General features: G+C 45.0%; 1 protein-coding gene across 5 annotated transcripts in view; it reads right to left on the reverse strand.

Annotated features, from left to right (window-relative positions):
- The window catches only part of EIF4E2 (eukaryotic translation initiation factor 4E family member 2), a 32,273-nt gene extending 12,254 nt beyond the window's left edge, over positions 1 to 20,019 (reverse strand). Inside the window, exons 1-5 of one of the 5 annotated variants that reach the window (XM_015888277.3) lie at positions 19,864 to 19,985; positions 17,274 to 17,312; positions 16,325 to 16,439; positions 11,771 to 11,905; positions 277 to 381 (exon numbers count right to left, since the gene is read on the reverse strand). In XM_015888277.3, the coding sequence (XP_015743763.1) occupies positions 277 to 381; positions 11,771 to 11,905; positions 16,325 to 16,439; positions 17,274 to 17,312; positions 19,864 to 19,883 (414 nt within the window). In that variant the 5' untranslated portion in view covers positions 19,884 to 19,985. Of the gene's footprint in view, positions 1 to 276; positions 382 to 11,770; positions 11,906 to 16,324; positions 16,440 to 17,273; positions 17,313 to 19,859 lie in introns of all 5 variants that reach the window. The other 4 variants (XM_015888278.3, XM_015888279.3, XM_007429364.4 and 1 more) reach the window with 4 other exon arrangements.
- Between the last annotated feature and the right edge of the window lie 4,850 nt (positions 20,020 to 24,869).

A 24,869-nucleotide genomic window follows, 5' to 3' on the forward strand; every position in this document is an offset into this window, starting at 1 on the left:
CAGCACCAGTTTACATGCCAGAGCATTCTGTATCAATGCTGTGTGCAAACCTTGGCATCTCTCCCCAACAATATCCTTGGCTAAAGGCCCCCATTCCCACGAAACAGATGAGAAACTGATAATCGGTAATAATGGCAACCATTAGCTCATCCCATCAGACCACATAATCTTAAACCTGGGTTGGAACCCAACTTAGTTCCACACTAGAAAAGTCAGTCACAGGACTGCATTTCCAGCAAGCCTTGCTATCAGCTTCAGAGCAGGGGTCAGACTCACCTCCCACATGGGCTTAATCCCTTCTTTGAAAAGATGGAAGTCGCTGTGGCCGGTCAGGTCCCCGGGACGGACCATGTGGCTGTAAAACCGCCAGAACTGTTCCACCTGTAAGACAACGTCACCCAGTCAGCCACCTCCCAACGAGGATACTGGTTTTCTCAGCCCAGCCCAGGGACAACTCTGAAGGCAGGGCAGAGCGTGTCTTTCAAAGCACGGAGGCTGCCTCACCCACCCATTAGGAAAAGATGATGGAAAACAGCAAGAGGCGAGGTCTCTTATTTATTCAAATGCCCACCTCGGTGGCACTGTTCTGATCCCTACTGATTTTTAAAGTGTAGTCCATTTCTGAAGAGCAGCATTTCTTTCTGTTCACTAACTTAGGGTTCCTCAACCGTGGCCACTTTAAGACGGGTGGACTTCAACTCCCAGAATTCCCCAGCCAGCAAGGCTGGCTGGGGAATTCTGGGAGTTGAAGTCCACCCGTCTTAAAGTGGCCACGGTTGAGGAACCCTGCATTAACTGGCTCACCTGAATCAAGTTTCAGCTGAGTCCAGGGTCAGGACCCAGAAAGATTTTGGAGTAGCTGACAATAATACAGTGCCACTGAGGGATTTATAACACCTGTAGGTCTCACCTTAAGGTCTCTTAACTAGCACCTGTGGACTCAGCTGAAATCAGATCAGCCCAGTGTCAGTCACACAACAGTCTAGTGTAAACAACAACAACACCTTAATCACATCCTGAATTTAAGGAAGTGGACTTTGGTTTACAGAGACTGGTACCATCATAAATTGGTAAGAGCTTAAGGCGGTGTTTCTGAACCTTGGCAACTTTAAGCCATGTAGATTTCAACACCCAGAATCCCCCAGTCAGCATGCTGGCTGGGGAATTCTGGGAGGTGAAGCCCACATTTCTTAAAGTTGCCAAGGTTGAGAAATACTGGTTTAAGGTGTTTCAAGTTTCTTTCTTGTTTTGGTTGCAAAAGACTAACATGGCAATTATCCCCCTTTAGAAATCCGATCCAGTTTTATAATGCTTTTAAGCGTTCAAGTGCTTCATGTATGCCATTTGGATACTCCTTACAACAATATTAAAAGAGATATTACCTAGCCTCAAATATTGATGGGGAAAAAAGGCTCGAGACAAGATGCATCTTGCCTAGGGCTACCTACTGAGTTCACTGTAGGGGCAAATGACGCTCTCATTTACGTCTGTTCACATGTCACTTTTTAACCTAATGTGACAGGTAAAAAAAAAAAAAAATTAAATTTGATCAGTTTGCATGGTCAGAGAGAGAGAGAGAAACTTAAAAATTGGACCTCAAGCCAACTGACATGCATAACTCATACCATGACAAAAAGTGAGGCTGACAGGTAAGATAATCAAGGAGGAATTGCTTATTTTATTCTATTTTTATTTTACTGGGCTTAGAGGTTACTCGCGATAGCAAAGGAGCAGTGCAACCTCTTCCATAAATTGGACTAAAAAACAGTCCAACAAAAAGAAACAAATCAACATTATTATACAACCTACATAAAATACTGGGAATTAATCAGCTGTTAATTGCAGACAAATTCTACAAACGATCACAGAAAATCTGGCTGCATTAAATACTGATTTTGTGTCCTAGTCAGACAAAAAGAAAACAGATGTAGAACTCATCTGGTTTCGTAAGAGGCACTACCAATCTATTATAAGAATCTCCATAAAAATTACAATATGGCTGGGTAAGAGCAAGTGACTGAACAGTTTAACTCCACAAAGCCTGATTCTATAAGCATTTGCAACCTTCCTGGATCTGCCCTCTAGGATTGCCCATGATAAGATGTCCAAACACGGCAGCATAAAGGCTCTGTGGTATTTCGCCATTTAATCAAGGCACCTCGCTGGTTTCAAATTTATTCAGCTGGTTTCCTAACTCAGCTTTACTATGAAGTTGACTCTGCTCAGTTGGAGTTCCCTATCTAGAAACATTTGCTTCAAATCTACCTTGGCCTGTTTATAGCCCGAGACCTACAATGACTCAGGAGAACATTCACACTGCAAAAGCTTATCTCCTATTCTGTGTATCCATCCAGGAGGACTAATTATTGTGTGTTGAAGTTAGTGGGACCAACCTGGTGGCAAATGGTGATCTGTGCTCTGATCTAAACTTTGGTCAATCCTACTTTAGTGCTTTTGGGATATGCCATACTGGTTTCTGCATTCATAGTGCAATTATTTGGTCATTAAACTGGAACAATGTATTATTCAGCAGGAAAGCATTGGCTTACTACATAAAAGTTCCCAGATATAGTCCTGGGTGTGCTCTGTAATAAGGATCACATAGAAGCTGATGAAAAAGACCTTCCTCATGCACGGGTCCTGCTGAAAGTCAAAACACGAAGCAGACAGCAACTGCACATTTACGGATTCTGTTTTGTACCTGACTAGAATCCTGAAATCCAGCAGTTGAAGCTAGTGTAAAAAGCAAGTAAAACATTTAGAAATAAAACCCCAGAATTTAATTGTGAATCATTCTTTCCATAAAAAAAAAAAAAGGTTACTGTGTATTTCATTCATTTGGGTCAAGTTTTCTTGTTGCTTTGGTTAAATGACAGTGAGCTGGAAGCTCTTGCTGATCTACTGCAAGTCACATGGAAAATTCTTAGCAAATCCAAATTTACGCTGCAGGTCCAAATTTACTCTGAAGTAGACAATACGGCTGTAGCACCAGTAGTCTGACAGCTTCCTTTTTTTCCTATTATTAGGACAACAAAATGCATAGAGAGAATTTAGAGCTACAGCGCCAGTAAATTCTTGTGCTCTCTTGCCGACAAATTTGGCAGAGGGCGGAAGAAAGAACAAGGGAACTGCTGCCTTGGATCGGATCTTCACCAACAGAGAGGAGCTGGTTAAGAAGGGAAGGTGATTGGTACCTTGGCAGAAAGTGACCACCTGATCCTTGAATTCCTGATATCCAGGGGAACTGAGAAGAATTATACCTGCACACTGGATTGCAGAAGGGTGGATTCTGATGAACTTGAGAGAAGATAGGTAGAATTCAATGGCTTGAAATCCTGAAGGAGAAAAACGTCCAGGAAGGATGGGAAATTCTATGAAATGAGATACTGAAGGCGCATTCCCAAACAATTCCTACAAGAAGGAAAAATGGGAGAAATCTAAAGAGTCCAGCATGGATATACACTGAGCTCTCTAAAATGAAGAGAAATGGGAACCTAACTAGGAAATGGAAGGAGAGACACATCATCAAAGAAAAATATACATAAGGTAATCTCCAGTGATTGTTGGAGCTCCATCGAGAAAACTAAGGCTCTACACAAGCTGAGGTTTGCAAGAGATATCCAAATAATCCTTTTTGTTGTTTTGGTATGTTCAAAATAAATGCGTGTGTAGATCCATTGCAAGAAGAAAGTGGTTAAATACGTGAAAGGGCAGAACTCCTTAAATCTTAGTTTGCATCTGACTTTTCTCTGAAGGGAAACGCAGCCCTTGACGCTGTCATCGTCTTGCCCCTAGAAGGAGAGACAAGGAGATGATAAGAGTTAATTTAAGAGAACATCTGTTATGAGGGCCAGACGGATTGCAGCTTAGAATAGGGAAGGAATGAGCAGGACCACTTATGATAATCTTTCAGGACTCCTGGAAGACTGGTGAGGCCAAGAAGTCGGGAAGAGAACAAGGCTGTCCCTATCTTCAGAAAAGAGAAGAAAAAGGACCTGAGAAACTATAGTCATGTCAGCTTGACATCTATTCTGGGAAAGACCCTTGAATGTATTATTACAGAACATGCTTGCGAGCACTTGGATAGGCATGGGTTTGCTGGGCCAGACTAACTCCTTCTTTGACAAAGTTGTTAATTTAGCAGATCAGGGAAAGCTGTACCTGGACCTCTAGACATATACAGCTCTATGATATTTTTCTTCATAATACGCTAAAACATGGGCTAGGTGATGCTGTTGTGGGCTGGACTCTCGACTGGATGATACCCAAAGAGGGATCACTGATGGCTCTGCTTCAGTTTGGAGGGACAAACTGGTGCCACAGAGCTCTGTCCTGGGCCCTTTGCTGTTCTATATTTTTAATCTATGGTTTGGATGAGTTGAGGGGATGATTATTAAGTCTGCAGATAACATAAAGCTGGGACAGCTGGCTAATACTTTAGATGAAAGAGGGAAGATTAAAAAAGACAGGCAGTGGGCTGAGATGAAACGGATGGAATTATGGGGGGGAAATATCAAGGTCTGAAAAAAGGAAGGCACAGCTATGATGGGCTGGTGGTAGGACATATGAAATTTGGGTATTCCTGTTAACCAAAAGTTAAACATGAACCAGCAACGGGATGCAACTGCTAAAGGCCAATGCAAATGCCATCTTGTATTTTAATAGGAGCACAGAGTCCAGATCGTGGGAGCATTTGATCTATTCTACTTTGCTTTGGTCAGGCCTCACATGAGTACTGTGTTCATTTCTGAACATCACAGTTCAAACAGGACACTGACAAACTGGGGTGAGTTTAGAGGAGGACAACCAACCTGGTGAGATGATTGGAAACCAAGTCCTATGAGGAACATTAAAGGAGCTGTGTTAAGGACAACAATGAGGAGATATGACAGCCATCTTCAAATACCTGAAGGATTGTCACACAGAATTTTTAATTTTTTTTAATCTGCGCTCAGTCGTTACCGACTCTGCAGTGACTGCTTGGACGAATCCTTGCAGTTTTCAAGGCAAGTGTTTCGGAAGTGGTTTGCCAGAGCCTCCTTCCTAGAGCAGAGCCCAGCTGGTGAGCACAGGAGGTGGAGTTTCCGTTGCTTTGCGCCCTTTTCGGGCGAGCGCGGTTTCGCGCTTACCGGCAACTGCTCCTGACTCCTTTTGCAAGGCGCCGCCAGCATTTTTCCTCCCACCAGAGTGAGAGTACCCATTTATCTACTCACGTGAGTTTTCGAACTGTTGGGTTGACAGGAACTGGGGAGGAAACAGGAGCTCACCCTGTTAACGCGAAGGCTGGACTCGAACCGCTGAAGCGTCGACCGTTTCTGGCCGGCAACTTTCAGCGTCATTAAGCCGCTGCGCCACCACGTCCCCTGTCACACAGAATAGGGAGTAGAAATTCTCTGTTGCCCCAGAGGGCAGAACCAGAACCAAAGGGTTAAAACTACAAGGAAGTAGATCCAGGCTGAACACCAGGAGGAATTTCCTGACCGTACAACCTGTCAGCCAGTGGTGAGTTCTTCTTCACTGAAGTCTTCCAAAACAAGCTTGGGTAATCATCTGTCAAGAATGGTCTAATGTATGTTGCATTGAACAGACAGTGGGACTAGATAATCCCTAAAATGCCTTCCAACTCTATCATACCAAAAAGCTATCCTTGAAAAGATTTCAGAATCTGGTCTTTCTGAGCTCCAATTGCAATGCCTTATGCTTGTACAGTACTCCCACCCACTTTTCCCAACATGGTAACAGTTGATGATCATCTATCAGCTTTTGATCTCTACCACCATAAGAGCTGCCTGTATTTTTCCTGCTTTTTGGTCCAAAAACGGGTATGTGCCTTCAGTGGGAGTGAAGAAGCAGAAACAGAAACCTGAAGATGTGTTGGCGAAAGCGACTCAAATTCTGAATATCCTGCAATGAAAACAGGAAGTTGTCATCTACAGGAGGATACCTCTGGCCACAAACCCTTTACTACATTTCATCATGGTCAAAGCAACAAGCAGGCAACTAAGAATATATGGAGGAGTCAACTGGGTGAGCATCTGAAACCAGGGGCAGGGCACTCGGATGATTCATATGAGCTGCAGAATGCAGTAAACCACAGAAAAGTAACCAGCCAACCAACTACCCTAATCCTAGTTAATATGCACCAGGTTAGCTGTCAGAACTTTAACTGACTTTATGCACGTCGTGTAAACCCGATCTTTGGAAACAGCCATGCTATAGCAACATGATGCTAATCTGCAGCCCATGCCCTACAGTATCTTCCTGGCTGTCATACTTCCCTGCCAGGCTCCTTAGGGTATCCAAGGAAAGGAGAAAATTGTTACCATCCTCTTCTTCAGGAAGCGCTCTGTATCTCAGACTTCTCCAAGTCAGAGCAACACCTCTTCCCACCGCCAAGCCAACCATGTATCTCTCTTAGAATTCCTGCCTTGTTGCAGGGTGCTGCACAACCTTTTTCTTCTTTAGTGCCCTCTCATATCAGTGCTAATTGGTCAGGCACTGAGGGCTTTCCTGGGAAAATATAACGCGGGGGAGTTTCCACCGCCTTCTGCTGGCACAGTGTATCTCATCCTATATGGCAGTGCAATTGTTCCAGGCTACATTTCCATGTGTAGTTGCTACTGGTAAAACAGCTCCCTTCTGCTGGGGAACCCGTTGCTAGCAGCTTACTCACTAGGTCACAACATTGTCCTTGGATGCATGGGGCCCACGTTTTTGCTAGTCCCTCTTGGTAGTATTGCCCCTAATGGCCCAGAGCTGCTATATGACGAAGTATATAACACTGATGCCTGATGGCCATTTCACCAGTCTGGCCCCAGAATGAGCTTTCCAGGGGGTGTTCAGTTTAATGGACCTTGATATAGAAGACAATGGACAATACTTTTGTATGGATGCTCTCATTTAAGGGACTAAGGTTCATCAAATCAAGAGTCTGTCATCGTGGTTTTTCTACAAATGCATCAATAGCACACATAGCGTAAACTGAAGCAAATTCAGATTTAACAGACACCCTCATCACCCAGATAATCTGCAATTTCAACGTTTTCTTGTCTATTGTTTGCAGAAAGAGGTTACATCTTTAAAACTTTTAGGAACCATGAGGAGAGGCGATAGAGTTATGAACATGAGACTAAAAAGACAGCTGCCCAGGACCTCAGCAGATACTGCAAGCGTTTGCCAGCCATTCTAGAGAGCCCTGGTGCCCTCTAGGGACCAAACTATAAAGCACCATCACACACTTGCAGCAGTTTGGCTAAATCCTATTTGGTAGGTTTACCATACAACCTTCTAAAGATTTAATCAGAAACAAACCCTCTTGAGTTAGTTTGTAGAGGCTTCCTCCCAAGTATGTAACACCCTGGGTTGCTGTCTAAGCCAAGGATGAGCAATCTAGGCCCCTCCCCAATCAAGTATAAAGCACTGGGTGAGTGTAGAGTCCTCATCCCACTTGCTGTCCATAGTCTCTATCACCCTCTCCATCCCTGTGCTTTCATTTTCAGCCAGTCTCTTATAAGGAAGTAAATTCTGGTGTAGAAATAAAACTTCAGAGAAAGGAATTGGTGCTGGAGAGGAACAAAGAGGAAAGTGGAGAGATTGGGGTGGGCTTAGCTCTCTCAAGGCATCCTACCTTTGCTTGAAAAGCCCACTCTCTGGTGGGGGCAAAGCTGGGATAACAGAGAGGCCGACTGCAGAGATGCATACATCATTCGAACCAAAGGAACCAATTCGGTTTAACAAACCAACACACAACAGAGTCCCAACGTTGCCTTGCTGAAACCCAAAGTGGCTTTGGAGGAGGAAATGTTGCCCCTCTACACTAGTTGTTTTAAAGGTGATTCCCAAAGCAGTTTTTTCACCCCTGAATTTCAAACATGTCCTAGATACGTCTTCGAAAACACACAAGAAAGCAGGGAGTGTGGGTGGGGAGGGGAGGAGAGGGGAGATGACCCAAGCCATGAGAAACAGTGAAGATGGCATGTGGAATGAAAGCAGACATTCAAGGCTTAATCCCCCCCTTGCAATGCCAACCTACTATACCTCCTCTGGAAGAAGTTCCTTGGGGGTTCCTCCTGGACAAATATGCCTAGGACTACAGCCGTAAAACTTTATTTGGGTGGTTCTGTTTGTCATCAAAGGGGCAAAGGGATCTCCCACAGAGACACCTGGGCCCCCATCTTGAGACCCAGCTCTCCCCACTTTCTGCAGGTGCTGAAAGTTGCCACGACTGATGCCCAGGGCTCCTTTCTGTGGGCAAAGAAGGAAACAGAGGTGGCACTGCTAGTGGCCGCCAGAGCTCCCTTGAACCTGGCACCCACCACTCCAAAGCCTACATTTCTGAAACGGGGATCCTCTGCTCTCATGAAGCAGCCCTGCTCTGCCAGCCTTACAATTCAAGCTACGGGCTCTGGGATGGTGAAGGGAAGATATAAGGGCAGCTGGTTTCCACTGGGTCTATTTCATGCCAGGGAAATACTGTTGTACTTAGGGCAGGCATTCCCAAACTGTTTGGCATTGCACCCCCTGAGTTTTAGTCACCCCCATGCTTCCCCACCCAAATCCATCAACCATTTTATGCATGGATAAAATTATGTATACGCCTCCATCCTGTTCTTTCCAGAGACATGCTGCTGATCTTCTGATCAGCCCCTATGCTGTAATCCTTCTGCTGAATGCTCACTTATGCTTTATTTATTTTTATTTACATCCCACCTTTCACTCAGATGCTCATTTCCCCCCCAAAACAACGGGTCGGGTAGAGAAAAGTCATCCAGGGAGTTTCTGTAGCTGAGGGGACTAGAACCGGGGCCTTAGTCCAAACCTGAACCATTCTACCATGCTGGCTCTGGACCTTCTCACTGTGCTGCTTAAGTCCAGACTGGTCTGAAACGAAGTCATGCTCTTTTACAACTGTAAAAGTGGGTACAACTAGATGTGCATACCCAAGCCCTGGATGGCTTAACAGTATGAATTTTATCTCCCTCAAGGGGAGGACGTAGCCCTGCATCAACACAAGTTCAAAGGTGGGCCTAAACAGAATAGTGGTTTTCCCTTTAACACACCTACAACTTGAGGATGTTGCTGGAATCACAACTGCACTGGAGATACAAGTAGCCTTGGTGGGCAGGGGAACACCCTCCATCAGAGGCCGAGAAACCTGTTGTCAGTTCCCCATTAAAAGTGTCTGGATCGATTCCACACTGAATCACTGAATCGAGTCCAAGCTGATTTGAAAAATGGGCTTTTGGACATGCCCCCCTCCTTTCTTTGCAAGCTTCCAAATGGATTTGAAGGCATTCATTTTGGAAAATCAATTTGGTCAAATTGCCTTGGATTCAAACCTCCCACTTGAATATTTGCATGGCTGTACCATATATGCTCTGGATAATGCACATAAGGTTCCATTTATGAACTGGAAACTTTGGCTATCTCAAAACAGAAATTACTAATATGTATGCATGTGCGTGTGTGTACTAATATAATATAATATAATATAATATAATATAATATAATATAATATAATATAATATAATATAAATTGGAATTGACTGATGTAAATCTGTGATATCAATGCTTCTCTGGCCCCCATTTCCATTTTCTCTCATCCATGCGTTTGAATCCAGTTCTAATTTTTATATAAATATACACAGTGCACACACATAGGTGACAATGCTTAATTCATCTTGGTTGATTTCAAAAAGCTAAACAGGATCAAACCTGGTTAGGCCTTGGATTGCAGAAAGGCAGGATAATGGGTTAATGCAGTAACAACACGTTGCGAAAATGCTGGCATTATTCATGACGAGCAATTTAAGTCCTATTAATTTCAGTAGGCATATGCTTGCCACTAACTTCATCTGAACATGACTCATGAATGCTACCAAGAAAACAATAGAGATTTCTCCATGAAGTCACCAGGAGTTGAGTTCAACTCAGTAAATGAAGCTTATGCTCCATACCGCAGTCTGGAAAGAGCCATGGCTGAAGGACACTGTTCTATGATATTTTTGTGGCATACTTTCCACACCCTAAAGGGTTTATGTGAATGCTGCAGGGTTGTTCAGCAGGGCAGAACATCTATTACTGCCTGAGTTTTAGACTGAGGTAACCATCCTGTGGTGCCCCCAGAGCATCTATCCACATGTTGGTTCGACTGAGACAGCACCAAAATGCAGGTTGGTCTGAGAGCTGGCGGAGGCTGATTTCAACAAATCAGAACCTTCCAACAAAGGCTAGCCTGTTTTAAAGCACCTTCTCAGCCCTTTCTCCCAGGCAAAATTAAGCACCCTGTTGCACTTAGAAGACCTTTTCCAAAATGTCTACAAGGAGGGTAAGTAGAATGGAATATCCTGAAATAAGACACGAATCACTAGCTGGCACATGGAATAAGAGTTGCCCACCTGGTAACACTTCTAATATCTATCTGCCTGTATACCACTATCATCCCCACTGCTAATAATGTTATTTTAGATTCTTGGCCAGGTCGTCAGAAAAGGGGGTGGGGCGATGGAAAACAGAAACGTTGGGGTTAGAAGGAAGGAATAGCTACTGAATTGCTACCAAACTTGCTTTCTGCCATACCTTCTTTGCCTGTAGTGCAATTTAGACACTGATGCTACTGTCTGTGGAGTTTCAGTGAACCAAACTGGTTTGGCAAGATTTTCTTTTTTCTTTTCAAGTCTATTCAAACTACAGCATTTCTGACTGTGTATCAAAATATATTGATATACTGTTATTGACTATATTCAAAATATATTGATATATATATTGGCTATATTCTCTTGCACACAAGAGAAACCTGAATTGGTCAAACCCATCTTCCCTGGAGATTCATATCATACTTGTAACACAAAAAGCTTCTGGATGCTTTACAGTAGGGGTGAGGAATCTGTAGTCCATCAAAAGTTGTAGGACCACAGATCCCATTGAGTCTGACCTCTGATTATATAAGCTAGGGCTGAAGGGATGTGGAGTCGATCGACAGTGGAAAAGCACAAATTGGTTGGGCGCACCCGGAGAGGTATTTCTTTGTCAGCTACAATAAAAATTCTAAGGCAACTTACAATCAAAACAAATAGAACTCGAATGAAACCAAGTTTTACCCATCAATTTAACATTTGTTTACAAAGCAAAAGAAATTAAAATAGAGCATCTCGTAAAGATAAAAGTCCATAAATGCTGCAGACAAAGCAGAAACACTAAAGAGGTGCCTTTTAATAAATATTGCTTCGTCAGAAAAGGTGCTGCCAGACTCCCGATTTTCTGCAGACTAACAGGGCTCTCCTCCTACAATGTCTAAAATAAAGGGAGAAACCCTTTGAAAGTAGAGGCAAGTTTTGAATGTAGGGATTCTGTTTAACTGTCATGGTTCACAAGATTGACAGACAGCAAGAATCTGGCTCATCAACCTCCTGGAACTCACAGCCACTTCCACATTTGGTAACAGGGAGATTCATAAGCCAATTACGTGAGGTGCGACAAAATGCTTTCTTTTGCCGTTTTAAAGCTATTATCAGATGATTTGATTGGTTATTATAAAAGGAGACTGTAAGATACAAATGATCTGACTTAGCCTGTGAACACAACATTTAAAATGTTCCTGTGGTCCAACCTTCCCCTTTGACTGGTAGTGGCTCACTGCAGTCTCACGCTGGGGAAGGGTGCCTTACATCTAGGGCTCTGACTGAATTATAGCATATCCCTCTATTTTTCTACGTATGAGTAACCTGCACATCCAAGCCCCATTAGAACCACATGACAGAAATGCACTCACAGAGGCAAAGGTGCCAATTTGCTTGATGTTCTGTTCATAACTCTGAGAACTGGTGGGCCTCCCAGGTGTCCGTCTGGAGTACCAGAAGGTGTAATTATACTGCAGAGGGTGCTCAGCCGGTCCTGGAACCACAGCCTGCATGTGAAATTGAAATACTCATTTATCCTGATGCATTTCTCTAAAGAGGGATTTGCAGCATGAGAAACCTGCCTGTTCCTGCCAGCACTGAGCGTGAAAGAACAGTTTAGCTTCATTTTCTTTCTGAAATTCCATCTCTGTTAATAGCTTGAAACAGATCATTAGTCTGCCAGAAATTGACTATACTTCAAGTAAGAGATTAGCTGCTCTCGGCGCACTGGAGTTTCTCCAAATTGGCAGAGGACGAGGCTCACGAGAGATATTTTGTGCTCCTTAAAAGCAGCTCATTAGGCAAGACCAGTTCACGAACTCTGCTAACACGCCTTTATGTGCCTCTGGTTGGAAGATAACAGATCTTAAATGAAAACAACCTTGTGAAGCAATGATAAATCTATTCCCCTTTCTTAACATAGGAAGTAGATGGAATCAAGTTGATCTGACAAACGTCATAAAAGGTTTTTAAGCAAACCATCACAACAACTCTTTTCAGCTTTTAGATTTCCTGAATCAAAAATGTCAGGAGTGTAGCTCCCAACTAAGAAAGGGTAAATCAAGAAGATCTATTTTTAATCCTTTCCCAAAACATGGGCAAAGAAAGAGCTCCTGGAGCAAAGCCCTTAGACAAGGAAAGCTTCCTTCCCACGGTGATAATGACCTTTTTTAAGAAAGGACCAGCTAAAGTCTGAAATCCTAACTTTCCTGCAGTGCTCGCAAAATAACCACCTTTATGGTGATGGGCTTTGAGTATTTAAAGGTGTTGAGAAAAATTCATTCAGTCTCTGTGGTCCACTTTTGCAGCTCTGGTGTGCCTTTCCACCTTGTTACCTTAACAATGGGGACTAAATGTTAAGATTTCTCTCGCTGCCAATTGTCCTGCTCCCCATGTTCTGCACTCTAGTTGGTCTAATTTGAGGGTGGACAACCCACAGCCTGCACGTGACCCCCACTATCTCAAGTTTATGCTGCTGAAATTCGGCAGCAGAATGGCTACATTTAGGCAGCACTCTTTTCAGGTAAGAAAGAAAAAGTTATCAGAGGGGAAATGGGAGCTTAAGATCTCTGCGAAGTAAAGCACCCCTGTTCTACTGTAATCAACCCTCTGAAATCTGAAAAGAAATCGTTAAAAATGACCTCTCCAGAAAGCCTTCTGTGGTCTATCAGGTGGGAATTTAAAATTGCAGTCCCCAGCCGTGAAGGGTTTGATTGCCTCTAATGAAAAGCCTCCATTTGCTCCCATGTAGAAAATGAAAGCAGCTGACTTCCGGAGAAGCAATGGCAAACTGAAGTGCAGAGCTAACGACTGTGGCGGAACAAGGGGCCGGCGAATGGATCGGTGCCTCGAAATCCCTCCGGATAAAGGGGAGGACCTGGGATCGTCCGTAAGTGCAGAGGCTTCCCATGAGGAGACGGTAAAACAGGGGTCTCTGCCGGGCTTTAGAGCTCTGGAAGCCTTGGGAAGGCCAGCTTTGCCCAAGGCGCGGTTCGGAGCCTTCAAATGGAAACTGGGTTCGCCCACTTCCTCTCTTAGTCACTCAGGGAGATTGCTTGTTAACTGCTTTCTGGACATGAAGAGCCTTCAGAACAAGTTTCATCACACCGGGCGATTCTCCTTCAATCCTCAGGAAAAGAAGTTTCATGTAAGTTTAAGGACTTTTTTTTTTTTTAATGCTGAAATAAACAGCAAAGGGGCGATTAGAACATCGATTTTGGAAAGTTACAAACAGATTAAGGGGCCAGATGGATTGGAAATAAGATTTTGAAATTAATTGTAAGAATCCTTCCTGTGGGTTGTTTAAAATCCTATTAAAATAAGAAGTGTAAGAAATCCTCCTGTGGGAAAATATTGTGGATTGGAGAAAACCAAGGTAAGAAAAGATTTTGAAGGCTGGACCCTAAAGGCAACCAGAAAGAGCTAAAGATTATAATTAAAGGAGAAAAGACACACAGAATGGAGAAAAGTATTTTAACTGTGGAAGAATTCAAGGATATTTGGGAACAATGCACTCAGACATTTCTTTTAAGACTGTCTACTACCATAAAGATGGGTTTAAAAGAGAAGAGGATACAACTGAGAATCAGGCTGTTTTGGATTTGGATATTAAAATGACAAGTTACAAGAATGATACAGAAAAAGATGTTACACTGGATTTACAAATAAAACTGGCTGATGTCTTAATAAGCAAAAGGGGCACACAAATAATAAAACAGAAGAGTGACTTGGACAACTCTCTTATCTTGGACTTACAAAAGGGATGTATTATACTCATGGAGAAGTTCCTGAGAAAGGACAAAGAGAGAATGAAAAGAAATCAGCTTTTGGGACACTACTTAAAGGTAATAAACATCAAGATTTTTAAAAGTAAAAAGAAAAATTATATACAGTGGTACCTCTACTTACGAACTTAATCTGTTCCGTGACTCTGATCGCAAGTCGAGTTGGTCGCAAGTCAAAGTAAATTTTCGAAAATAAGGTTCAATGTAATTACCGTTAATCCATTCCGGCATCTGGGGACCACGCATCAGGGACGGAAAAACAGCCGCTGACCACGCAGCAGGGTGGAAAAAATGGCCACGGACCACGTATCGGGGCGGAAAAACGGCCGCGGACCACGTAGAACGGGCGGGGAAATGGCCGCGGACCACATGGCACGGGCGGAAAAATGGCCACGGACCACGTGGCACGGGCGGAAAATGGCTGCGGACCACGTGGCACGGGTGGAAAATGGCCGCGGACCACGTGGAACGGGCGGAAAAATGGCCGCGGACCACGTGGAACGGGCGGAAAATGGCTCGTAAGTTGAGGCGAATTCATAAGTAGAGGTACATTTTTGGGGCCGGAGCTGATCGTATCTCGAAAATTTCGTAAGTAGGGGCGTTCGTAAGTAGAGGTACCACTGTACTTAGTTTATTTGATCAAGATTAAAATATATATGAGGTTCTTTTTAATAGCTCTTGAAGGGGTTTTTTTTGACCAGAACTGAAATGATGAGGCTTTAAAGGTTTATAGATAAGATATGGGAGGAAGAGATTTTTTTGCTGTATTTTCAGAGAAAGTGATAAGTTATGGTGTTAAAAGGAAAGGAAAGGATTACAGGTCCAAATGATGAGGCTTTAAAGATTTGTTTATAGATAACAGATAACATATGGGAAGAAGAGGTTTTTATTGTTGTATTTTTAGAGAAAACAATAAGTTACTGTGTTAAAAGTAAAAGGCAAGGAATATGTAACTAATTTATTTGATTAAAATATATATGTTGTTATTTTTGGTAACTCTTAATGGACTTTTGCTGATTAGGACTGAATGACGAGGCCTTATAATTTGCTTATAGATGAGAGATGAGATGTGGGAAGAAGAGATCCTTTGTTGAAACGTTAGAGAAGGTGATACGTTACTGAAATTGTTTGTACTTGTCTTGATGAAGGGGGAAGTCATTTCTTTGTATTTCTTTTTTGTTTATATTTTTTCTTTTTTTTCTCTGCGCTATTTTTTTTTTGCTTTTTATATTTTTCGTAGTTTGTATTAATTTTTATCTTTGCATTTTTAAACTTGAATAAGAAAAAATATTATAAAAAAAAAAGAAAAATGAAAGAAATGGTACTAGAAAAACTCCTGCAGGAGAAGTCCACCCCATCTTTAGATGGGGGGGGACAGTACAGAGACTCACTTTAGCTTGGCTGCTTGCTTTCACTGAAGCGAGATGGAGATTTGCTTTCTGGCTTTGAAGTAGGGCTAGTAACTGAGTCCAACAATTCAGGTCCACAGCGTGAGAACTAAGCTGAGTGGGCCAGAGGAAAGGAGGACAGGAGGGGTGTACAATTTGGAACATTCTGGTTCAGAAAGGCTGGTACAATCTAGCGATTACTACAAAGGGTTTCTGGTCTAGCAGATGCAATTTTGGACCTTACGGGAAATGTTCTGACCATACTGGAAATGGTCCCACTTCGAGCTCAGGCTGTTCTGAACTAAAACTATTTTGCACGCAGTAAATGCAGACCCTTCTAAGCTCTAGCTCAGCATTTCTCAACTGCAGCAACTTTAAGATATGTGGACTTCAAGTCCCAGAATTCCCCAGCCAGCAAGGCTGGCTGAGGAATTCTGGAACTTGAAGTCCATATATCTTAAGGTTGCTATGGTTGAAAAACGCTGCTCTAGCTGAAGCTGCAGTGCCCAAAAGACAGGTGGAGTCCAGGAGTTACTCACTAGAGAGCACCTTTCCCAACCGGGTGCCCTTCAAATCTATTACACCACAATTCCGGTGCTGGTTAGAAGTGCTGAATGTTGCAATTTCAACTTATCCAGAGGGCACCAGCTTGGGGAAGGCTCATCTTCCCCAAAGAGCACCTTCTTATAACCCACTCTGAGAACCCTCAAGCAAGTGCTCTGATCTAGTCTCTAGAGAAAAGACAGTGACATACCTTCCTCTTGATGCTGCTTTGAGGTTTGTCTTTATCGTTTTTTTCCTTCTCACCATCTTTCTGTGTGCTATTCTCTTCATTCTGGTCATGGTCTCCACTGTCGTCATCCTTCAGACTAGCAAAAAACAAAACAAAACAAAAAACCCAGGCACACATCAGTGTGAAAGTGAGAACAGCTGCTTCCGTTTCAAGATTTAAAAAGCTTCTGACTGAGTTCACACATCCTATCAACAACCATGGCTTGTTGAATGAATGAGCTGCAAGAGGTATGTTCATGTGATACATGGAGTCAAAGCCAAACAAATAATAGCTGTGCATGATAGCCTTAGATATTAAAAAAAAAAAAAAAGTTTCTGAGTTGCAGTAGAGGCCTTGCCATCGTACACAGCAGGAAAGCACAAAGATCTTGTTCTTCTTCAATCTTTTTTGTAATGTTACTGCCATACATCAGGAACTAATAAATGCCACTGCAGGGAGAAACTGCAGAAGTTCAGTTCTCAGTGCAGAGAGAGTAAGTTCACAAACCTCTGGCACTGAATTAGCCATCTGTCCCAGGTTTATCAAAAGCTGAAGCTTATTCATTTCTAAATGCAAAATAAATAGATGAATGTGAAGTACAAAGGAATATTTGAGAAATCTTTTCCTGGACTAATCTCAGAGGCAGATTTTTTTCCTTGATATATCAAATAACATTTTTATTTTCTATAAGACAAGAAAGTACCCATCACCGGGGGAGAGGGGAGTTGGAGGGGGAGAGAGATTGCTTAGCATAATTTTCATGGTTGATTTTATAAGCATGGGCCAAGGCATTCATTGCAAGGGGCTAATTTCACGCTGGTGACAATTACGTGCCCAGATGGGTAGTCCCGTGGAGTGCGATGGTAAAGTGGGAAAGCTCACTTTGAATTTCTGCTCAGTGAAAGCTTTTTCACTGACCTTCGTAACTTACCTAACAGGACTGTGAGAATGAGAAGGGGGACTATATGTCCTGTATGAGAAAAACAACAAGAATGAATAGCAATAATAATTTTCATTCAAGAAGACTTAGTTCAAGGTCACTATCTGAGATGGAAACTAATTTGTTCCAACAATCCTGACAAGTGGAGTGAAACTCAGAGTTTGTCATTCCTTGAGACAAATTATTCCACCTTTTTTTCCCCTCCTTCACCTTACTTGGTGGTTGGACCTCAGAACGCAAACTGAGCTGCTGACTATCAATTCTTAAGGTAGTGATCAAGTTAGAAGGGGGAATAGGATTTTTAAAAATCAACAAGCTTTCCCCTTTCTCATTATCTAAAAGATATTAATGAAGATGACAGGCATTCCACAACTGACTGTTACTGATGGTGCCACCAGCTATCAATCCCCAGAAGGCAGGCTGCTAGAGATGCGCTTCCAATGCAGATCTGTGAGGAATGATTCTCCTGTATTCTGTCCCCACAACCTGCTGCTGTTTGAGCTTTAAAGGCCAAGCCAGCCTTTGGGAGAAAGGCTGGAAATGTGCAGAAGTATTATATCTGTTAGGACTGTGAAGTCCTTTTTATCTGATTGGGAAGAGGTGCTCTGAAGGCCATAGGAGCCCAAACTCAGCACCTGTCTGCAATTCTTCACAGCAGCTGTGTATTTTTCAAGGATCACAGAGCAACTGCAGAGGTTAGCCACATGATCTAGGAAAATATGCATCTGCTTTAAAGACTCGCAGACAAGTGCTATGTTGGGGACACCCACATAGCTGAAGGACCTTTTTGGAATCAAATATAAAGCACTACATAGCCCTATGGATCGACCTACTTAGCTGCCTAAATTATGAAAGAAAAAATAATTACAGGATTGCTTCCAGTTTAGAAGTTTACGTTCTTTTCTCTCTTTTCTTTACGGCTATTTTATCTCATCTTAAAAAACAACAACAAAAAAACCCTTCGTCAGCTTTGTCATTTGTCTCACGCAGAGTTATAAAAAATGAAAAACAAAACAGAGCATCCTCATCAATTTCACATCCCCTATGTTTAAGACCATCCTTTATTTCATCTCATTCCCATCCATAACTGCATAACTATCCTGTTCTGCTCAATAGAGATGATGGGCACAGTAGTCCAACACAGCTTGGGAAGTTTAACTTAAAGCACAGGGATCCCATTCACTGTCATCCCAAGCAACTTTCTTCTTTAAATGGTAAACCGGGGTTTACCCAAACAAGCGAACATTTTAAAAACCCTCACATCACTCAGTTCAGGTAGCAAAAACACACCAGTGTTATGTAATTAAAAATAGAAAACTCAACAATTGGAGACACATCAAATACATATTTGCTGTAACAGACAAAGAAGCTCTGCACACTGAAAAATGTGGGAGCACATTTAGGAAAGAAAGTGGTGCCTGATCTATCATTGCTCTGGCTGTTGAATATTTTGCCTGCCATCCGCCTTGCCAGGAAAAAAAACTCTGCAGTCTTACTCAATTACAGGTAATACAAATGACTATAAAATAGAGGAACACCTGCAAAGAATAGTTGTTCTAATTATTATGTGGAACAAGTAGTTTCGACAGGCACGACTATGAAAATCCCTCTTTGATAAAGTTATTATGAAGAAAAGGCTCCTTGGCATCCATTGCCCCTCAAGGTACCTAACAATGCCCGAGAAGGAGCTCTGCTGATGCCAGCCACCTTGAATGCAACCAATAAAGTCAGACCATTTCTCACTTCAGAATGACCCAGTTTGAGCTCCATCGCACCCCTGCTACCTGATCCTTGGCTTATCTCCAAGGGTTAAGCAGTGCCACGACTTTCGAGTCCTCGGAAGGGAGACCACCAGGAAGCAGCGGAGCTGTGGACTCGCCCGAGGACCTTCCTTCCCGCCAAGAAAAGGGCAGGGGGGTATCCGGGAAGGTCCTCAGCGGCAGCCCAACGCTTGGCCGCTCGCTGCAGATGCTCCCCGCCCGAACAAAAGCCGCCACGGGATTGGGAAGCCGATCCCTGCAGACCCCCCGAGGCTGCTATGAGCCCCACATGCTGTGACCAGTCACGTCCACGGAGAAAGTCAAGAGCGTCTTCGATCAAGCTTCACCTCGGCAAGGAGAGAAGGGGGGCGCCGCTGCCTTCTCTTGGGGCGCTGTTCGGTCCCCCGCTAAGGTTTCCTGGTGGTCTCCCCTCCAAGGACTCCCGGGGAGGAGCTGCTGCCCATCCGCTGCCCGGGACGGATCCGGCTCTTTGGCCTCGGCCCCCGTCTCGGAAACAGCCGTTTCGACGTTTCTGCTCGTCTTGGGCCTTTACTGAGGACGATGAGGACTAGAACCCTGGCTTCGGCTTGAGGAAGCCGAAGCCCCGGAGCCCCGCCGCCAATCAAGAGCTCCACCGGCGGGTCCCGAAAAGCGCTCGTGTACCTTTAAGAGCCAGGAGCGAGGGGGCATTTCGGCGAACGCCGCTTCTCCCCCGCCCCGGGGACCAGCTGCGCACGCGCCACGGCCGCCCTTCGACCAGGAGGCCGACGCGCAGGCCGCCCCCCACCCCACGAAAGGCCGCGGCGTCCCGACTCACTCACGCATCGAATTTGTTGTTCATCCTCCTCGGTCCGTCGCTCGAAGCCGCTTCGTCTCCCCTCAGCCCCGCTACTTCCGTTCAGCTGCCTCCCTCGGTTCCAGTCGCAGTCTTCCCTACTTCCGGCCCTGCGGAACTCTTGCCCTGGGCAGTGGCTTCTGCCCGGCCTGACAAGGCAGTAGCACTCCGGCTACCACGAGGGACTTTCTTGTCTGCGGCACTCCATGGTTGTCCCTCTGCGCCTCGTCATCTCTATGCTGGGAAGTCTCCTAGACCAGGAAATAAGAGAGGCTCCCCGTTGCCTGGATAGGCTGTTTCCTGGTTCGCGTGTGTGAAGTCTGAGAACCGCCCACAGAAATCATGGCAGCGCAGAAATGCGAAGCCGGTTTTGCGCAACGTGGGAAGGGCTGCGAACCTAAACGGGAACTACGTGGGGCGAAGGGAGTCAAAGACAAATGGAGCTGTCAGACTTGAGGCAAGCCCCTGCCGCCAATTACAAGAGTGTTTTTCAAACTTGGCCATTCTGCTGGCTGGGGGATTCTGAGAGTTGAAGTCTACATGTCTAAATTAGAAAATGTGAAAAGGCCAGTTGGGAAGCTGAACTCCTGATTCCACATCCACAAAATCCCCCCCCCCCCCCACACACACTATTATTATTATTATTGCTCCTCCTAGAAGCAGTGGTAGGATTTCCTCATAGTGACCCATCCCAGTTCTAGCCAGGGTCAATGCAGCTTCATTTCTTAAAGAAGTTCAACGAGGCACATCATCTGAAGCTAATGGGAATAAGCAAATTAAAAAAGCCATGGGAGGTTGCTTGTTGTGTGTGTATCTGCTGTAGCACAAACACACAGCTCACAGAGGACTTGCAACAGGTTGAGAGTTGTGTGGAGGCAGAGAGCTTAGTTTTCAGCAACCCTGCAGTGTAGCCCAATTCTATTACCCCTTTATGATAAGCTGAGGGATCCACCCTATAGCATTATCATGAATCCCCATGTTGCAAGATGGTCTGATTGAGCTACTGCACAACAACCCTGCAGGGTTGTGCAATTCTATTAAATCCTTATTGCAGGTAATATCACACATTGTTTATAGGGAAGAGCAGAAGTGAGTAAGAGGCTGGTTTGGCTTCTCTGCCAAAATTCCTTCACAGGAAAAAACACTGAAATCACTTACAGTATAAATTCAAAAGAACTGAGTGATGTCTCTCTTCTCTACTGAATTATTAATATTAGGCTAAGGCAACAATCTCTGCAGTTTATTGAGTTGCTATTTTGGCAGATATTTTCTATTGAATCTGTTGGGGACAGATTCTTCTATATTAAACAGATTAATAATTGGCAGACTCACTTCCCTGGCTCTTTCTCATTTCATCAGGATGCTAAGAGAATGGTCAGCTCTACTTCATTATGAGTCTAAAGAGCATAGAGAACTGTCAATCAATTAGACCAGTCCTTTTCAATCTGAGCAATTTTAAGCTGTGTGGATTTAGTAAAGAAGAGATAGGCCAGTTTATCAGCCTCAGTTGCACCCATGCCACATGCAGCTGACTGTAAGGACCATCCCAGGCAGCTTGGGCCCATTTGCAACCCAGGGCCACTTTTGCCCCAAGGATGCTTCTGTGAATCTGTGCAAGCGAAGATCTTGAATCTCAAGATTGTCTTGCAAGCCAGCATACTGTTGTCTGCATCCCACTAACTAGCAAGTACCTGCAATTACCCATGCATCTCAGGATGCATTAAATGTCTGCCCCCTTTTAATACCTAATGCAGTTTCCTTCCCTCCTTGCTTTTCTTTCTCCCTTTCTCCCTCTCCCTCCCTCCTTCCTTCCTTCCTTTCTGCCCTGTGAGTCCCTGTTGGCTCCAACTGGACTAGTCTGCAGTTTTCTTGGCAACATGTTTGGAAGCGGTTTGCTCTTTCCTTCTTCTTCCTTAGCTGAGAGAGAGGGACTGGTCCAAGGCACCCAGCCGGCTTTGTGGCTAAGGCAGGACTGGAACTCACAGCCTCGACCGACAGTCACACCAGACTGGCTCTCAATGTAGATAATACCCAACAGAAATAAAAGGGAACAGCTATCCATCAAATTGGAAATCTCAGTTATCAGCATGGAGCTCTGGGTTACTTTTCAGGAACAGGCATCTAGGTGGGTATTCCATGATTTCACAGCACTTTGATTCACATCTGGAAGCCAATTTGAAGCCAGTGCAGGAGCTGGAGTTTGGTGTCAGGCATCAGGTCTGAACAAGTGCACGAAACTACTTTTTCTTTCATCTTCAAAAGCATCAGCATGTCAGAAAACGACAGACACGGGTTCGGTTGTCCAGTAGACAGAAGTTTTTATTGGGCACGTTTGCAAAGGTGGGTCCCTCCCGCAGCAATGGAGGAACCCCGAAGCAAGGTCTGACAGGTTTTTATACCCCCTATCTGTCCTCCCCCTCCTGCGAGGGCTTGGCTCACAATCTCACCTTTTTTACTGCCCCGGAGCGCCGCTAATTAACCGCAAAACCGCAGACATTCCACTTTCCGAATCCAATCAGCGCAATACACATTCCAATCCCCACTTGACCCGACAGCCGCCCCCTGCCGTTTCTCTTCACTCTGGAGCGAACGTGCCTCTTGCCTGCAGTCTTTCCTCCCTCCTGCCGTCCTTCTCCACTCTGGTGCGAGTGTGCCTTCTGCCCATCCTCCCTCCTGCCACCCCCCCAAGGCTGCCCCATGGTGCACAGCGCTCTCCCCTAGCAAACATGGTTCGTTTGAGGCCCTCACTTCTCCCTGCCTTCTCACAATCCCCCCTTTTTCTTTTCACGCCTCTGTTGGGCCTCAAACCTGGCTAACAGGATTGCTCCCTCGTCCCGGACCCGGGGCTTCACACACTGGGACAGGTAATTCCCACAAGCAGGGAGGCATTGCATTAAGCAACATACTAGGACCAGTAAGGCAATGAAGCCAATAGTTAGTACAGAAAGTTGTTTTAACCAAGCAAAGTTAGGTAACCAACTAGTGAGCCACGACCAATTCCATCCCTCTGGATCCTCGGATATGCGAGAGGCTAAGGTCTTCAACTTGGCTAGTTTTGCTTCAATATAATTCTCATTGTTGGTTAGGTTAAAGCAACAAAGACCTTGAAAAGATTCACAGCCTTGTCCTGCCCTTAATAGGAGATAGTCTATAGCTATCCGATTTTGAATGACCGCCCTCCTGATCTCAGTGACTTCTTCAGTGAGAGCTGCAATGAGAGAGGATGTAAGGTTGACACTTTTAGCCAGGAGGCAGGCCACCTTCCTTAGGTCCAGGTAAGCTCTTCCGCTTAGTGCAGGAACCCCTACTAAGGAGAGGGCCAGAGCCATGGCTTCTGTTTCGGACAAGAGTGTCACATCACTCTCACAATCAGATGGCAGCTCCCTTTTTCTTTTTTCTTTTGATGGGTGCGCTTGCATCGGAGGCAGGGCATATAGAGAGGTCAGGCGCCCTATGGCACAAGGGCCCCTGAACTATAGGCTGGAACATAGGTGTAAGCTTCATGTCCACATAACAAAAAGAAACCTTTAGGTAGGTATAGAGGGGTTGAGGCATAAGGGATATTATAGACCCCTCCACAAGTGAAAGCAGGACCTTTTGAGGGCAATGGGGGGTACGGTTCTGGGTATTGTTGAAATATACACATTGAGTTGCATTGGTTATCCCCAAGAGATTTAGAGCCATTTGCCTTTGATTAGTCCAGGGTCTTGGTATGGGAGAAGACCCAAAATGATAGAACATAACCCCCCCAACGGGGATCATCCCCAGTGATCAAAGCTGTCTGTGCCAATTCTACGCCTTTATGTTGGTCATCTCCTCCCCTGCCTTAGTTCAGTTCCTTTTAAGTTTTACTTTGAGTCCGTCTCCCGGTTGGGCAGTCCATGGTCGGGGGTCGGGAGCTCGCTTAACCCGATGGTAGTGGGTCCAACCCCCCTGTCAGGTCCGAACCGCTGATTCAGTTGTCAGGAGAACTTGGTATGGTCCCTCCCAAGACGGCTTCAGCTTCTCATCCTTCCACGTCTTTATCAGGACCCAATCCTTTGGCTTGTGGGGGTGTTGGTCTTTCAGCAAGGGGGGCCGTTGAGCGAGGAGTCCCTGTTTTCTTAGAGACAAGAGAGATTGTGACAGTACCAAGAGATACTTTCTCAGGAAGGCATCCTTTAGCTCGGGGATAGGCTCTCCCACTGGAGCCAGGAAAGGTCTTCCCATCATCAGCTCGAATGGGGAGACCCCCACATCCTTGCGAGGGGCTGTCCGCATTCGAAGCAGGGCAACCGGAAGTGTCTTTGTCCAAGGTAGCCCTGTTTCCAATCCCAGTTTGGTGAGATGTTGCTTCAACACCCCGTTGGCCCTTCCCACTTTCCCACTGGAGTCAGGATGCCAAGGGGTGTGGAGTTCCCATCGAACCCCCAGGCTCCAGTACCACAGCTTTACAGTGTCTACCAAAGCCTGCACCCCCCAGTGAGACCCTTCGTGCAGTTTCTCCACCATCCCCCTCATGTCAGCACGGCTCACTACTGGGTCCCCTCAATTGTAACCCAATGACCTGCTTCCTCCCTGCAACCTTCCCTTTCCAGCAGCTGTGAGTAAACCCCGTTCCAGCCAAATTTTCCCGAAAGTGTGCACTACTCCCCAGGCGTATCGCGAGTCTGTGTAGACGGTGAGGGACACTCCCTTTCCCAACTCTAGTGCCCGTTTCAAAGCGTGCACTTCACACAGCTGAGCCGACCAGTCCGCTGGTAGTGCCCCCTTCTCTATTGTCTCTCCCTCCGCCGTCACTATCGCATATCCTGACTTCCTTTGTCCCTGCTCTACTCGGCTAGACCCATCCACAAACCAGACCTCACCCTCCTCCAGCGGGACCTCCTGCAGGTCCTCCCGGGTCTTTGTTTGCAGCTGCAACAGGGTGGAGCACTCGTGCTCCGCCGGCTCCCATTCTTTCCGCTCCCCCGCAAGAAATTCCGCTGGGTTCAAATTCCTGTCTGTTCCTAC

The sequence above is a fragment of the Python bivittatus genome, unplaced genomic scaffold (assembly GCF_059951505.1).
Source record: "Python bivittatus isolate LINGU-HERP-01145 unplaced genomic scaffold, Pbiv_v1 ctg000980_np1212, whole genome shotgun sequence".
NCBI lineage: Eukaryota > Metazoa > Chordata > Lepidosauria > Squamata > Pythonidae > Python > Python bivittatus.